Source organism: Perna viridis, chromosome 10 (genome assembly GCF_037379345.1).
Source record: "Perna viridis isolate PV_CMFRI_1.1 ecotype Kerala chromosome 10, ASM3737934v1, whole genome shotgun sequence".
In the NCBI taxonomy this organism is placed as follows: domain Eukaryota; kingdom Metazoa; phylum Mollusca; class Bivalvia; order Mytilida; family Mytilidae; genus Perna; species Perna viridis.
In genome coordinates this window covers 17,340,958-17,354,782 of record NC_142454.1, presented here as the reverse complement: position 1 = coordinate 17,354,782, position 13,825 = coordinate 17,340,958, and the positions used below count along the sequence as shown (strand labels likewise).

Here is a 13,825-nt window from a genome sequence, read left to right as displayed (position 1 = left end):
AACTTTTTCTTGCTGATATGATACCGTTGATCCTGAGGAATGAGATGACCGTCTTGCGCGAAAGCAGATCTTCCCAAAGGCTGAAATAACCATTGCCCGGAGATTTTTGCTCAACACAAAGTAAATAACAAAGTTCAATGCAAATCCGATCTCCCAACTTACAAGGATGTACTGAACAACGCCTTGAGCAAGTGAAGAGATTTCAGCACTTTCCTGTGTCGAAAAAATTACCATAGCAGTCACATGAATAACTTCCGAAAGAATAAATATTACGCATATGGAGACGACAATGAATGCCGAACGTCGGTTCCGGGATTGAATTCGATTTTCAGTATTGCATTGGATTTTAGCCTTGAAAACCGTCAATTTAAGACAAATATAAACTGTACATATCAACATTATTGCGATGCATAAATACATAAGAACATTGGTTATTATGTATTGTGTTTCATGCCGCCTAGTAGTGAATCTTAGTTCCATTGTATTCCAGACTTGTTCGTAAGATATCCTTAGCAACAAGTCAATTTAGTAATTCAAAATTCAATTTTCCAGCGCATCCAACAGTGAATTTACTGCCAAGTTGATGTTTTACAGTCATCTACAACATGTGAATACTCGAATTTGTCTGCTTAGAAGAAAGGCCATGATAGAAATATGACTATTATGAATAAATGAGAATGTCTCAAACTTTATATAATATTTAAAAGCAACAATGATTATGGAAGGATAAACCGGCACAAAATTTAAGAGTGATTTCCCAGACGTAATAGTAATCAAAGCAATATCAATAATGTAGCATGCCTTGTGGATATTCTATAATGAAAATGATAACAGGCCATATATTGAGATATTTAATAATTGCAAGTATATAAAAAAAATAATCACGGCGAAAAACAAAATAGCATTAAACTTCCCTCTACGATCACATACAGCAACTTCTTTCAAAAATAATATAGGCTATCTGCAACTGTATTAAAAAGAGCATGTGGTAAATGCTGCACGAGTAAAACTAAAAAATACATAAATACTGTATTTTTCCCGCAACTGCTTTTTATAGTGATAATATATAATACACGCGGGAATATAGATGATCAATCGTTTTATTTTTGATAAAATTCGGACGTATTACAGAAACAACTTTAAAACTACTTAGTTACATGTACCTGTTCACTCTTTAAGTATTTGTTCAAAATGGTAAATAGTAGACAAATCCATGCTAATACACTACTACAACATTGGTTAATTTTACACTCTCTTTATACTAAAAAGTCTAGTTGAAGGGTTAATGAAATACCTGTAAGTTACTCGTAGTGAAATACAAGTACTATCTTTAAGAAGAAGATAGCCAACGCAGTAAAATTTTGTTCTTTTTTACTTCTAAGTTTCTACATTTCTTTCAAGATATCAATACATGGCACGCAATTTATAAAATTTTCGATACAGTTTTTTTTTCAAACGCAATTTCAAATTTTCAATACATATTTTTCGAACGCCACTAAGTTATCAGTATTTGGCCAATCGGAAGAAAAATTGCGATCAAGTGACTTGCGTTTCCATAGAAGAGCGTCCTTAAGGTCAAAGGGTAAAAAGCGAAAACATATATATACATATATATTTAATTATCCGTAACCCGTCAGACACACGTACAACGGTATATAAACAGTGCTTATTTGAAACATCCCTCAAGTTTCCATTGACATGTCAAGAAAAAAAATCGAATATAAAACTATTTTACCATGGTGCCCGCATTGCTCATTTACTTTTGTTACTTTGTATGTAATATTTTGGTTATTTTATGTTCTTTGTTGTGTATGTCTGTTTTCCATGTCTGGTCTTTGTCCTTGGATTGGATTACATTTTCTTAAATTCCGCTTGAATCTTGGGTCCCTTGATTACTCTTACAAACATAAAAGAAGTCAAGGCGGGAAACAAAATAGTAGATGGTGCTACTTTAGTGTTTCGAAAAAGACGAGGGTGATTATCCTACCGGTACACCTGGTCCATACTCCCGAAGTATAGTTTTTCACTTTGTCTATAGTTTTTGGGTGTACATGTTTAGTTAATTTGTTATTCAAGGTATTATTATTATTTTATTTTTTTTTTGGTTTTCTTGGTTTAGTCTTTGACGTAGATACAAATATCCTGCTCCTCATTCTAATCATGGCTTCATTGTTTTACTTGCAGCGATCTCAAATATCTAAAAAGATACATTATGTATGATAGGTACATAGGAAGATGGTGTATGTAACAATTTTGTCAAGATATAATGCACAAAAAAGCGATGCATGACAATAATCCCAATTGCTGTGGTTTATGCGAAAGTAATGTTCAGTTTTATTGATTTAAAATATTTTTATGATGTTACACTTTTGATGCTTTAACAAATTCTACGTCTATATTTTGACTTTTTTCATATAACAAGTGTCATTTTTCACTCTAAATGTTTACGTGCAGCAATGCAAAAAGTCTAATCAAATAGAACCATTTCGAAAGTCTCCTTTGCCTCAAATTTATTATATAGAATGGTCCTCGAAGGCATTTGAGAATTGGATGATATGGCAGAATGTTCTATATTTGAAGAGACAAATTGACATGTAAATGTACAGACAACCACACTTCAGATCACTAATCAAAATTACAAATGTTTTATTTGGTAATTGTACAAAACGAGTAAGCTTAAATTATGCATGCCAATTGTACTTTATCCTAAAACTGAAATGGATTTCCATGGAATGTTTTAAAAGGCAAACTTATATTAAATATAAACGAAATACAATAATTGCAAACCATAGTTTTACAGCAACCAAGATAGAAAATGTGGTAATACAACACAAAAGATAATAATTATAAACGAAAACCCAACAGTAAAACCAGAGTCGGGATACAGTTCCATATTTTGACAATCGTAAACTCTCTCGGTTTTATTACATCGCTCGATAAGCTTACGTGAAAGTAAAGACGCGCCCAATTTGTAATGATGCCCGGATGTATCGTTTGCTAAAGTGCATTTACCTGTTGGTCCAACTCCAACAACGATACCACTGTTAATTATTGTTTCGGTGTCACAGTCACACATGATGTCATTTCCGCTTACGTCAATGTAACTAAACGCACATGGCGTGACGTTCAGCACAAACGAAATGTCTGACAATTTATTATTGTCCAAATCAAGACTTATTGTTCTACCTATCCCAGTAAAAACATCTGGTTGAATATAACCTACTTTGTTGTGACTCAAATCAATTGTTTTCAGCTTTAGCCTGCCAATATCCCCACGCGATAGTGTGCTGATCTTATTGCGCGAAACATCGAGGTCGGTTAGTTTTCTTAATGGAATAAGCGAGGTAACCGGAAGTGCAGTCAATCCGGTATCACGCAGTGTTAGTGTTTCGAGAGAATGCTCGAGTCCTGCAAACATTCCGCTTCGAAATACTAACTTATTGCTGTCAAGTTCTAAAATTTTTAAACTGCTCATGCCTACAAATGCATTTTTTGGAATGCTATTAATGTTGTTCCGCGAAATCACCAGGAAGGATAACCGTTTTAATTTCCTCAAAGGTTCGTATGGTAAAGTATTAAGATTATTGTAATGAAGTCGAACATCTCGTACTGAATTTTCTAGGCCTTTAAAAGCGTCAGGGTCAATGTAAGTGATTTCATTCACATTAAGATTGAGGTCAACTATAGAATGTAGGCCATTGAAACTGTTACTCCTTAATCTCATTATGTTGTTCCCAAGAAGAATAATTTTCTTTAAACTGCTTAGCACTTTGACTGCTCCTGGCACTTCCTCTAAATAATTGTAGCTTAAGTCAAGCTCTTCTAACTTTTCCAGACCTATGAAAGCATTTTGATGTATTTCTCCTATTTCACAACTTTGCATACTAAGTTTCCTCAGCGAGATCAAATTTAACTCCTGAAACAGTTTACCAGGCAGTACTTGCTCTTCGTTTCGTAAAGCATTGAAATCTAAAATAAGTTCCGTCAAGTTAAATAACCCTCTGAATATATTCATATCAGTGTCGACTGAGAGATTGCTCTTCCGTAATATCAGAGTGTGAAGGTGTTTCGGAAAGGGAGACAAATCTGTGTGAATTCTCGAAATTGGGTTCCAACTAAGATCCATTTCCTTCACAATTATATCGGTAAAATCACTAGTTGATAAATCCGAAATGTTGTTATTGCTCAATATTAGTTGAGTGATTTCATACTGTTCGGATATTCCGAAATTTGGAATAGATTTGAGATTCGCCATACTACAATTCACTATTGTTCGGTTGTCGTTATTCCACCATATTGTCCGCGTGCACGTGCAACCTGTCGTCTGCAACTGTTTCGGACATGGAAATTCAGACATAGCAACACAGAATAGAAACATACAAAGCAAGAGGTCTGTCACATCCATTTTTAAAGCTCAGTCTTTATTCATCGTATATCACTGAAAGTAAAAATAAACGAAACTATTGAAAGATCATGAGCATTCTAAAAAAATACGAAACTATTGAAAGATCATGTGCATTCACATAACTTTGTACGCCCTGATGTACGTTAACACCATCAAGTTTTGCATGCATGGATGTAATTGTTAATCCAATCAGCTACATATTGTGCGTAGACAAATCTGATTAGGTGTGAATAATTAATGTTTCTAAGGATCATGCACTCATTGAAGTTTCTTGTGATCCGTGCCTATATAGACCATCATTTGGGGCAGTTCCAGAGTTGTCCCTTTACCTCCATCCAAAACGTATTGATAAATTGCGTAAGATGGAAACAAAACATGGCGTAAAGTAGAATGTGTCTTTATAGGAGAAAAATGTTTTATTCGGTATAATATTCTGACAATTTTGCAGAACCAGTTAAACCCCTTTTGTGTAAATATACCCTCCCCCCACCCCAAAGGATGCAGTATTATATACATGTTCACAAAAAAATACTATTTCAATTAAAATTTTTCGTACATGTTTTGCATTTACAAACTTTCACGGTTTTAACGGAATGAAAAAGTAACAAGAAAAGAGAGTTACAATATAAGTATTAAAATACTTATAACGAGAATAAGTATAGTATATATGTCAAGGAGACAACTACCCCACCGGGATTAATATGTCAGCCCAAGGCCACCCATTGTTCTTCACTGACGAGTAAACCCTCATACCACAGGACAGGCTGCAGCTGGTCCCAAAACATCATTATACACGGGTACAGCGGTAGAGTTGCCCTATATACTGAAGTAACATAATAATAAACTAAAGGTGGAAACGAAACAAGACATAGAGAGGCCAGAAATTCCTGACTTGGGACTGCGGCGGGTTAATGCACTTTGACGTGATCACAACCCCCCTTTAAAATCTGGGCACTGTGAAAAAAAAATGTAACACAATTAAACACACCTAAAATTAGTTCAAAAAGGTCCGAGTCCTAGTTGGTATAATCGTAGATATATATAGCTAATGCAAAAGCATGAATACTAGTATTACATTTTATGACAATGAAGGTTGAACATGTGCTTTGCTTTGATTTACACTAAGAATGCATGGAGCCGATTGGGGGATATTTCTACAGACTGACACATCATGTATTAAACTCACTAACATTGTAGGCAGGTACGATATTCTGTTAAAAAATGTATAAAACATGATACAATGTATAAGCCGCCACACAGCTAATTATCATAAAAGTGTGTTTATGGATATTTTAGATAAAAGAAGAAAACTGCATTATAAAGACTTACATGTATTTGTGTTACACTCCATCCTGAATTCCAACATGTAGATTGGATATTCTTAATTTAAAATTTTCACCGAACATTTTCACCTGCCATGACAAATACTCTAATTATTCACATGTAGTTTACCCCCAATTAATCATGTTAGTTATTTCCTTCGCTTCACACAGGCAGTAAAACCTCAATTAATATGTATTGTTTTTGTTGAGTATATTTGCAGTTGTCGTCGTGTTAAGAACACTGTCGCTAGTGCGGGAGTCGTAGCTGACATTTTTTTACAAAAACAAAGGATTATTTAACATGGTCTGATAAAACAAGTTGTATATTGGATAAATGTATTCTGTTAGAATAAAACTGGTAACTTTGTAGTCGGAAAATGTTTTGTTGTTCATTCCATTCGCGTCCTCAAATAAGAGATGTACTTCAGATTCAATGCGAACATGGAGTTCATGACTTTCACATTGTCAACACTGATCGAATAAACTTCAAACGCAATAATTTATTATGCATCGCTGTGTAACTTATCTGAAAATTGAAGCAGTTTTAAGTTCTAGACAAAAACTGACTAAATTACACCAGCCAAATTATTTGAAGAGATTACAGGGTGCACAATTCATTTTAATGATTTATAAATTTGCCAAATCTTTCCTTTGATTTCATTCCAATTATAAATCTTCAAGAAAATTGAGAACCTTAAGTACAGTTGATTTAAATAGAGAAAGATTTTCTCCAGCTGTAAGGTGCAAAACTACCAAGTTTACTTTTACAAAATCAAAGACCTTAAAGATCTATTTTACTTCACTTTTAATAACATTGCAAATGCCACTCTGTCAGAGTGTTAATTTCTATCTCATTAATCAGGGATGGAGGATCCAAGATTTCAAGTTGAATTGGGGATGTAATAAATTGCCGAACAGAGTAACCCTCAAACATGTTTTTTTGTTTTGTTTCTTTTTCTTTTTCTTTTTCTTTTTTTTATGCTTTGAAAATTTCCCAGGAGATTTTAAGATGCGAGCAAAATTATGTTGGTACTGTAAAGTGTTATTTAATCAATAGTAGCCGGAGTATACTTTAGACGTAGACGATAGAAGCAGTGTCTCACATTCTATAATTTCACTTCAGACTAAGGCAGTATTATAGTATTACACTGGTCCATGCTAGATGTCCAGGTTAAAATCTCTAAGACTTCACGATTTGTTTGGATTCAGATCAAAATATGCATTTGAAAGTGTAGTAAAGGGAACTGAGATTCTGGCGGAAATCAAAGGAATGTAATCCAGGGACAAAAACATGACATGGAAAACAGACATACAAAACAAAAAAAACCAAAAAAATAATCAAAATAATACACACAAAGTAACAAAAGTAAAGAGAAAGTCGGACTCCACTAAAAACTGAGCGCATGTACCCAATTTAAGCAATCAATTGAAGTAACAACTTGAGCATGAACCAGGTGCACCGGTAGGGTAAGCGTAGAAACGCCAGATAATGTCTCGTTAAGATGGATTTTCCAGTTGATTCAGTGTCCTGTTTAACATGGTATTTATTAGGTAAGTTTTTCCTGTAGTATGAATATAGAGTCGGATCAACGAAAAAAACTTAACTTTCCTAATTTTATGTAGAACAATGCATCAACATTTGTTATGACAATTACAAGTCAATTTCATAGGAATGTTAAAGTATTTTCTCTGAATAGATAATGGCCTATTTCTGTCAACGTGAATTGGTCTTGAAAATGAAATATAGCTGATAGAAGTAAATATTATGAAAGAAAATCTACTATTTATTACAACATGCAAAACTAATTCAGACAATTGAAAACTAGTGGAGCCGCGTGGTAATCCAATTAGACAAACTTCTGATGATAGATAAGTATAAATGGCTTAGATAGAAATTACAGCTTTTACAAGGAGTGTATATATTGTAAAAACGCTTGAGCAATTTGTAATAGTTCTTCAGTTTTGGTTTTAAATACTTTTTCGTTGTGTTAATTAATGCAATTTCCCTCGCACTAGATTTTAATATGACTTTGAGCGTTTTGAAACACAGATTTACAGCGTCTTTCATATTTATATTACGTTAATTGTTGAGTTCTGAAATCTTGACAATAACTCATTACAATATACGGACAATTATTTGATTCGTAGCAGGGAATGGGGTTGAAATAAAAAAAGGCATGATCAGCTGGAGTTTATGGTAAACAATTCTAGTACAAGCAACTAGAACAAATATGCAGGTTCTGCCTGTATATTTTGAATTGGGTAAGTTATATAAAAAGATCTAGGAGCGGATAGAATGATAAAAAGTCGTTTAAAAGATACAACGCGAAATAGTTCATTCTAGATCCCTAATAACAATCAAAGGAAAGCTTCTCAAAGGGCTGAAATTATTGTTGGTTTACTCTCATGAACTTGGAAGTAGGAATTATGTCTGTTTCAGATCGACTGAAAATTACTTCTATTTTGAGTTTAATTGCGATTTCATTTGAACTTTGCAACCACTTCTTTAGTAAAAGCTCCACAATTAATGTTAGCACCCATTGCAGAGGGAAACTTTTAAGTTTTTAACACAAAATCATGATGGATGTTTCAAGTCTGTTTTGTCTGCTAAAATGGTAGATAAAAGTAATTATACAATGTTGGCGTACTTTGATTGCCGTAAAACAATTATAATGTAATCAGAGAGAGATTTGTTTAACAAAGTATAATTGTCTTAATGTGCAATACCAGATGCAGCTCTCTTTATTGGTGCTATAACTGACAAACGGAAGCATTGTTAACGTCTACAGTAAAGTTTTGACTCTTTTTTTTTATTTCTGGTCTTTGGGTACATCACATATACAAGCAAAATGCAAAAGTAAAACTCGCCATAATGCATCCCCAAATTCACTTTACTTTAATTCTAATTGGAACATTTATCCAACATTTTTATAAGTGCATGATTAACATGAATTTCACTTGAACTCTTAAAAATCTTATCTTTCAATCGATTTGAAATCACGAGTAAATCTAAATGAATATTCTTAGTGATTTTCATCGAACGCCATTGTAATGATTAAACTAGATAACACACATTTATTGCCATTTATTTGCAAATCTTACTTGAAGGTTTGAAACCCAATCTATACTGCTGTCGACAAAAGTTTACGTCACTACTTGATTTTGTTTTGTTTCATTTTTGTTTTTGTTTTTTGTTTTTTTTTGTTTTTGTTTTTTGCTTTGTTATTTTTTTTTTTAATTTTTTTGTTTTAACGTTTTAAATGAACACTCAGTTATATAATGTTTCGACTAGCGATTGAAAAGGGTGCTGAGAGGTCGACGGTTGGAATACAGACTTTAAACTTAAGATTGAGCTTTTCGGTGCATTTTTTAACATCAGGTGGTATAAAATTTCCCTTTTATCAAACTTTCAGTGTTCAGATTGAAATTTTATCTTTGCTAAGATATAAAGCCGTCGGAAAGCACGATCAACATCCACACGATCTGGTTATATTTCAGTACAAATTGACCTCATTCTTAACATCAGTCATTTTTTTCTGAAAGGCCATGACCATTTTATCGGTCTGTTCTTATAGTGAGCTCAAAACGTACGCCAATTTTTTTTTCACTACCTAATTTTCATAAACATATTCAACAAGTCAAGTGGTAAAAAATATACTGATTGTACATTCTTTATTTCGTTTTGTTTGTTTGTTTGTTTTTTTTTTAATATGGCACACATACTCAAATATATCCACGAACAAATTGGTTTGAGCTTGGAAATTGGTATGGCAAATATACACAGTCGGTAAATAATTTAAAACATTGGTCAAATAAAGGCTGTTTAGCGTTCGCATCTGTACAGTAATCGAAAAACCCGAACCAGAAAATCTCCACAAATAAATCTGATTAAATGAAAAGCTTTGTTTTGTCTATTCGAGGAGTAAATATGCAAGCCATTAAATTGGTCGAGCGCTCTAAATCTATTATAAAGTATATAAAGTGGTCCCTAGTAATTGTTTTCATACAGATGCCAGATGTAGTACTTTTAACGTGTGTTTGAACTGACAAATTTGTGTCATGTTGTCTTTGCTTTGTCTTACAGTTGTATGTAAGGTTTTTACCCTTGATGGATCGCATTTTGAAGTTGATAACAGAAGTTCCAAGTAAAAGGCGATGATCAAGTGTTGTTTCTTTGATCAGACGTCTTATAGTATGACATTTTGGTACATCTCTCCAACTAATAATAATATTCTTGTATAAAAATATATTAAGATGATATCGTTTTAGTTTACGGATGGACGTTTTATACTTTGCAAAAACAAATTGAAAAGGTGTTTATGCTAAGTGGAAAAGAAAACAGAAAAAAACGCGAGAAAACATAAACAAAACAATACAAAATATGTTTTGTTTGCTATCATTGTAATTCTTTGTCAAAGAAGATATTTACGGCTTTGTCAAGTTTTACTAACTTAAATTCCCGAATCTCTATTGCTTGCTGTTGGAAAGACTTAATTTTTGAAAGACACAAAGATCTGTACATTCTGGCACTAGAAGTAAATAAAATGTGTTATCTAAACGGTTTAAAATGGAGCTTGTAAATACTCAAAGGTACATTACCAAAAACATATGGTAGTAAATGTTTGCATTTTTTATCAGGTATTTTACATTTTGATTGAAATTTTATCTGTTGATTGATACAGAATGAGCTTTAGAAAAACCAAGTGCACCCGAGGTAATGGTGACTGGCTGTTTGCGTTGATCAATCAATGTCAAAAGTGTGGGGATACGAAACGGAGTCAATATTGTAGAAAGATTTTTTCGTGAGTTATGGTTCCCTCGTAATATCTTCAGGTTTTGTTAAATAATGTAAATTTGATTTCAATTTTGGTAAGAAAGACAAAAAAATATTTTCATAACAGCACATGGTGGTGTTAAAAAAAAGATCCCTTCCTAAACAAATCAATGAAAGTGCACACTAAGAACTCCGTAGAGTATACGTTATTGTAAATAAGTAAGGAATGCGTGTGAAAAAAGAAGAGAGTAAAACAGGGTGCACCAAAGTCCAAACAATATAGCAATGTATACATTTCTGTGCTTTTTTTTCAATAAATGACAGACTATGGGAGAGCTTCATGGCGGATTGTTGATGTAAATGATAACTTCCATATTTTCTCAAGGATTCTGGTCAGTGTTTGTTGTAGAAACTTTAGATCGCAATGCATATCCGTTATGCATATTTTATTTACAATTTGGAAGTACAGGCCAACCTAAGAATCATGCTAGTAATTACAGAAAAAGAAGATAAATCTATTATTGTCAACTTTTTAAACCGCATAAAGCTTTTAAATTGTAATAACTAATAAAAATTCATCTACCGTTTGAAAAATAAGTCCCAATTATTTAGTTGAATTCTATTTAGAATATTTCCCGCCTGACTTTGACGATATTTTCTTCTCGGCAATTTCCAAACCTCCTTCCTTACTCGCTATAAATATTGTTGACAAAAAATATGGTCTAATCATGTGCACAATTGCAATCTACACGATTCTTTGATGAACCTGTATACTGAACTGTTTTTCGTGACTAAAATGTATAAATTAACACAGAGAAATAATTTTACGTTATCAGACATCCAGCTGCAAGCTCTTGCATTCAATTGCAATAATAAACAAATTTCTGGCACCTTTAGTTTTAAAATGGTCTGCAACCAAGTCATATACTGCCTACGGGCTCTTTTAAGAGATGCAATACATCAGCAATGCTAGTATCACATTAATCTACCAAGTGAGTCATTAAAATTACCTCAGAAATATTGATTTATAAATATATGAATCATTTGAAATCAAATTATTTGTAGACATAATAAAAGCTTTCAACGTTACAAAACCATGACTTTCAACACTGAAAAAATATATAAGAGTTAACTTTTCTGTTTTTCTTGATTATGACATTATCTTGGTAGATACAAAATTTGTTTTGAAATAGATGTGTTTCAATAAAAAAAACAATTTTTATCGAATTCATGGGGTATTAATGTACTGTAACAACTTGTATAGAGTTAAATGACTGTGTTATAAATATTACAGGTATTGAGAAAATAAATTGAAATACGATCTTACCTGTGTGCTTTGTTCATCAAAGTGATAATCCTTCAGCTACACATTGCATGTTAAATGCACGTGCGGCTGTTGTCTTGTAGCTATGGAAACTATTCCATCTCTGTATAAATCGAATCAACTTCCATCCTAATGTTTATATGAATGATTAACGAACTTTAAAGGTTTTTAAGTTCTTAGAAGTAAATGAAAACGAGTGATATAGCAGAAAACTAATATATAGGCAGTAGCCCTCTGAGATTCGATAACGTTTCTGAATGAAATATCAAAATTTTCTGATTGGCATGACAAAGCGTTAAAAACATCTGCCTTCTTCAAAGAACGCACTCTTTTGAAAAGAAATTGAATTTATGCAAATTTATACAAATTCTCTCATCCCCTTGTACTCTGAATAAACTTTTAACCAGTGTGAAACATGAATTCTTTTTGAGGTTGGGAAGGGTTATTCAAACCAAGGAAAATCTTACATGCACATTTATTAGCTTGAATTGTTAAGCTTGTTTAAATTGACTCGTTTAAGGATTTAGTACTGCTCCGCAGAAAATTCGGGTAATATTGAACATGGACAGTCATTATATTTTGTATAATATTGATGACGACAGATGAATTGGAAGTTGACTTGAAGTGACATGGGCTGTATAAATATTTTAAATTAACTCTTTGTTAACGAGAGAATATAAAATCATTGTAATATTTTTTGTGCTTTTCTATGACATCGATTTTGATTTAATGATAACATTTAAGACCATTTGCTAATCCTATAGACTCTTTTGCAATATTCAAAGGTCTTAATTCCCATTTTCATTCAAATTTGGTTCTAACCCCTTTTTCTCCCATTAACTGAATTCCTGTTACGATTAAAGCAATAACAAATTGCATTCTGACTCATATGTCGTTAATTCGAATGTCTATTACGAATGCCTTATACTTAGAATGATTTGTTCTGAAACATGGATGTCATCATACAAATTTAAATTCCTCTGATACAACATTAAACTTCATTTTATCATTAGCAATGCAGATATTCATGGTAAACGGATGACCCTGTATCCTCGCCCGTATCACCAGATAAAAATCCTTTCGGTGTGCATCAGGTCAGTCTATCATGTCTGTTTGTGCAAACAATCATATTTGACCTTCCTATCTTGCAGGCTACACCGGAATTCTGACAGACTTTTTTCCACTGATAAGTCTTGATCAAACTACCGTAAGCTGTTAAAAAGTGATAGATTGATATTTCATCCGGCTTTACCTCATGGAATCATATAGAGATGGAAAGAATTTTTGGGGGATAGGGGAATGCTGTCTACACCAAACACCTAACACACTATCATAGTTACAACCCAGGAGATGCCGCAATACATGTTTATGTTTTTAAACAAAAGGAACTTAAGTAGATATAGAAAGACAGGCAGAAAATTTTAATGAATAATGCAATTGGTTTTAAATGTGAAACCAGTTTCTTCATTGTATATTTATATTTGGATTTCATCTTTTGAGAGTCTAATATCTTTGTTTTATTGTCGGCATTGATTCGACGTTTTAAAACAAGTGTAAAGTGAACATAGTCATGTTTTAAAAATACAATATATAACTTTTTGAACGATTCAAACCATGTGGACAAAGTATAAACAAAGTTGGTGTCACAACAGTCTAAATATGGCATACCAACAAGTACTTGTGATATGTATGTAGAGAAAGCTGTAACAAATGGCGTACACACTGATAAATGTGTACATTCTGCTTTCGAAGCAGGAGTATAATGAAGGAGACCAGGTTTATTAAGTTTTCAGGTGTGCTATTATTTACTAGTATATGAAGCAAGTACTTGATCGACTGTAAGTTTTTCTGTCGTTTTTTTTTTTTTTTTTATTTACTACTGCATAAAAAGAAAAGCAGGGGAACCATACTGTAAGTATAAAGTCGGAAATATATTAGAAGTTTAATACAGAATTAAGAGAGTTTTACAGGCAAAAAATAAAGGCTCGCGGATTTCCAGA

At 32.8% G+C, this 13,825-nt stretch overlaps 1 protein-coding gene across 2 annotated transcripts; it reads right to left on the bottom strand.

Moving 5' to 3' along the window:
* Positions 1-2,556: 2,556 nt before the first annotated feature.
* LOC148604768 (podocan-like) lies at positions 2,557-12,138 on the bottom strand. Of its 2 annotated transcripts, none has more exons than XM_088549757.1 (2): positions 11,829-12,138; positions 2,557-4,438 (listed from the first exon to the last, which is right to left on the bottom strand). In XM_088549757.1, exon 2 carries the CDS (start codon positions 4,403-4,405, stop codon positions 2,795-2,797), a length of 1,611 nt encoding a protein of 536 aa, XP_088405883.1. In that variant the 5' UTR covers positions 4,406-4,438; positions 11,829-12,138; the 3' UTR covers positions 2,557-2,794. The 2 variants fall into 2 exon arrangements, with proteins under 2 accessions (XP_088405883.1, XP_088405884.1); XM_088549758.1 differs by lacking the exon at positions 11,829-12,138 and adding an exon at positions 5,735-6,198.
* Positions 12,139-13,825: the final 1,687 nt, after the last annotated feature.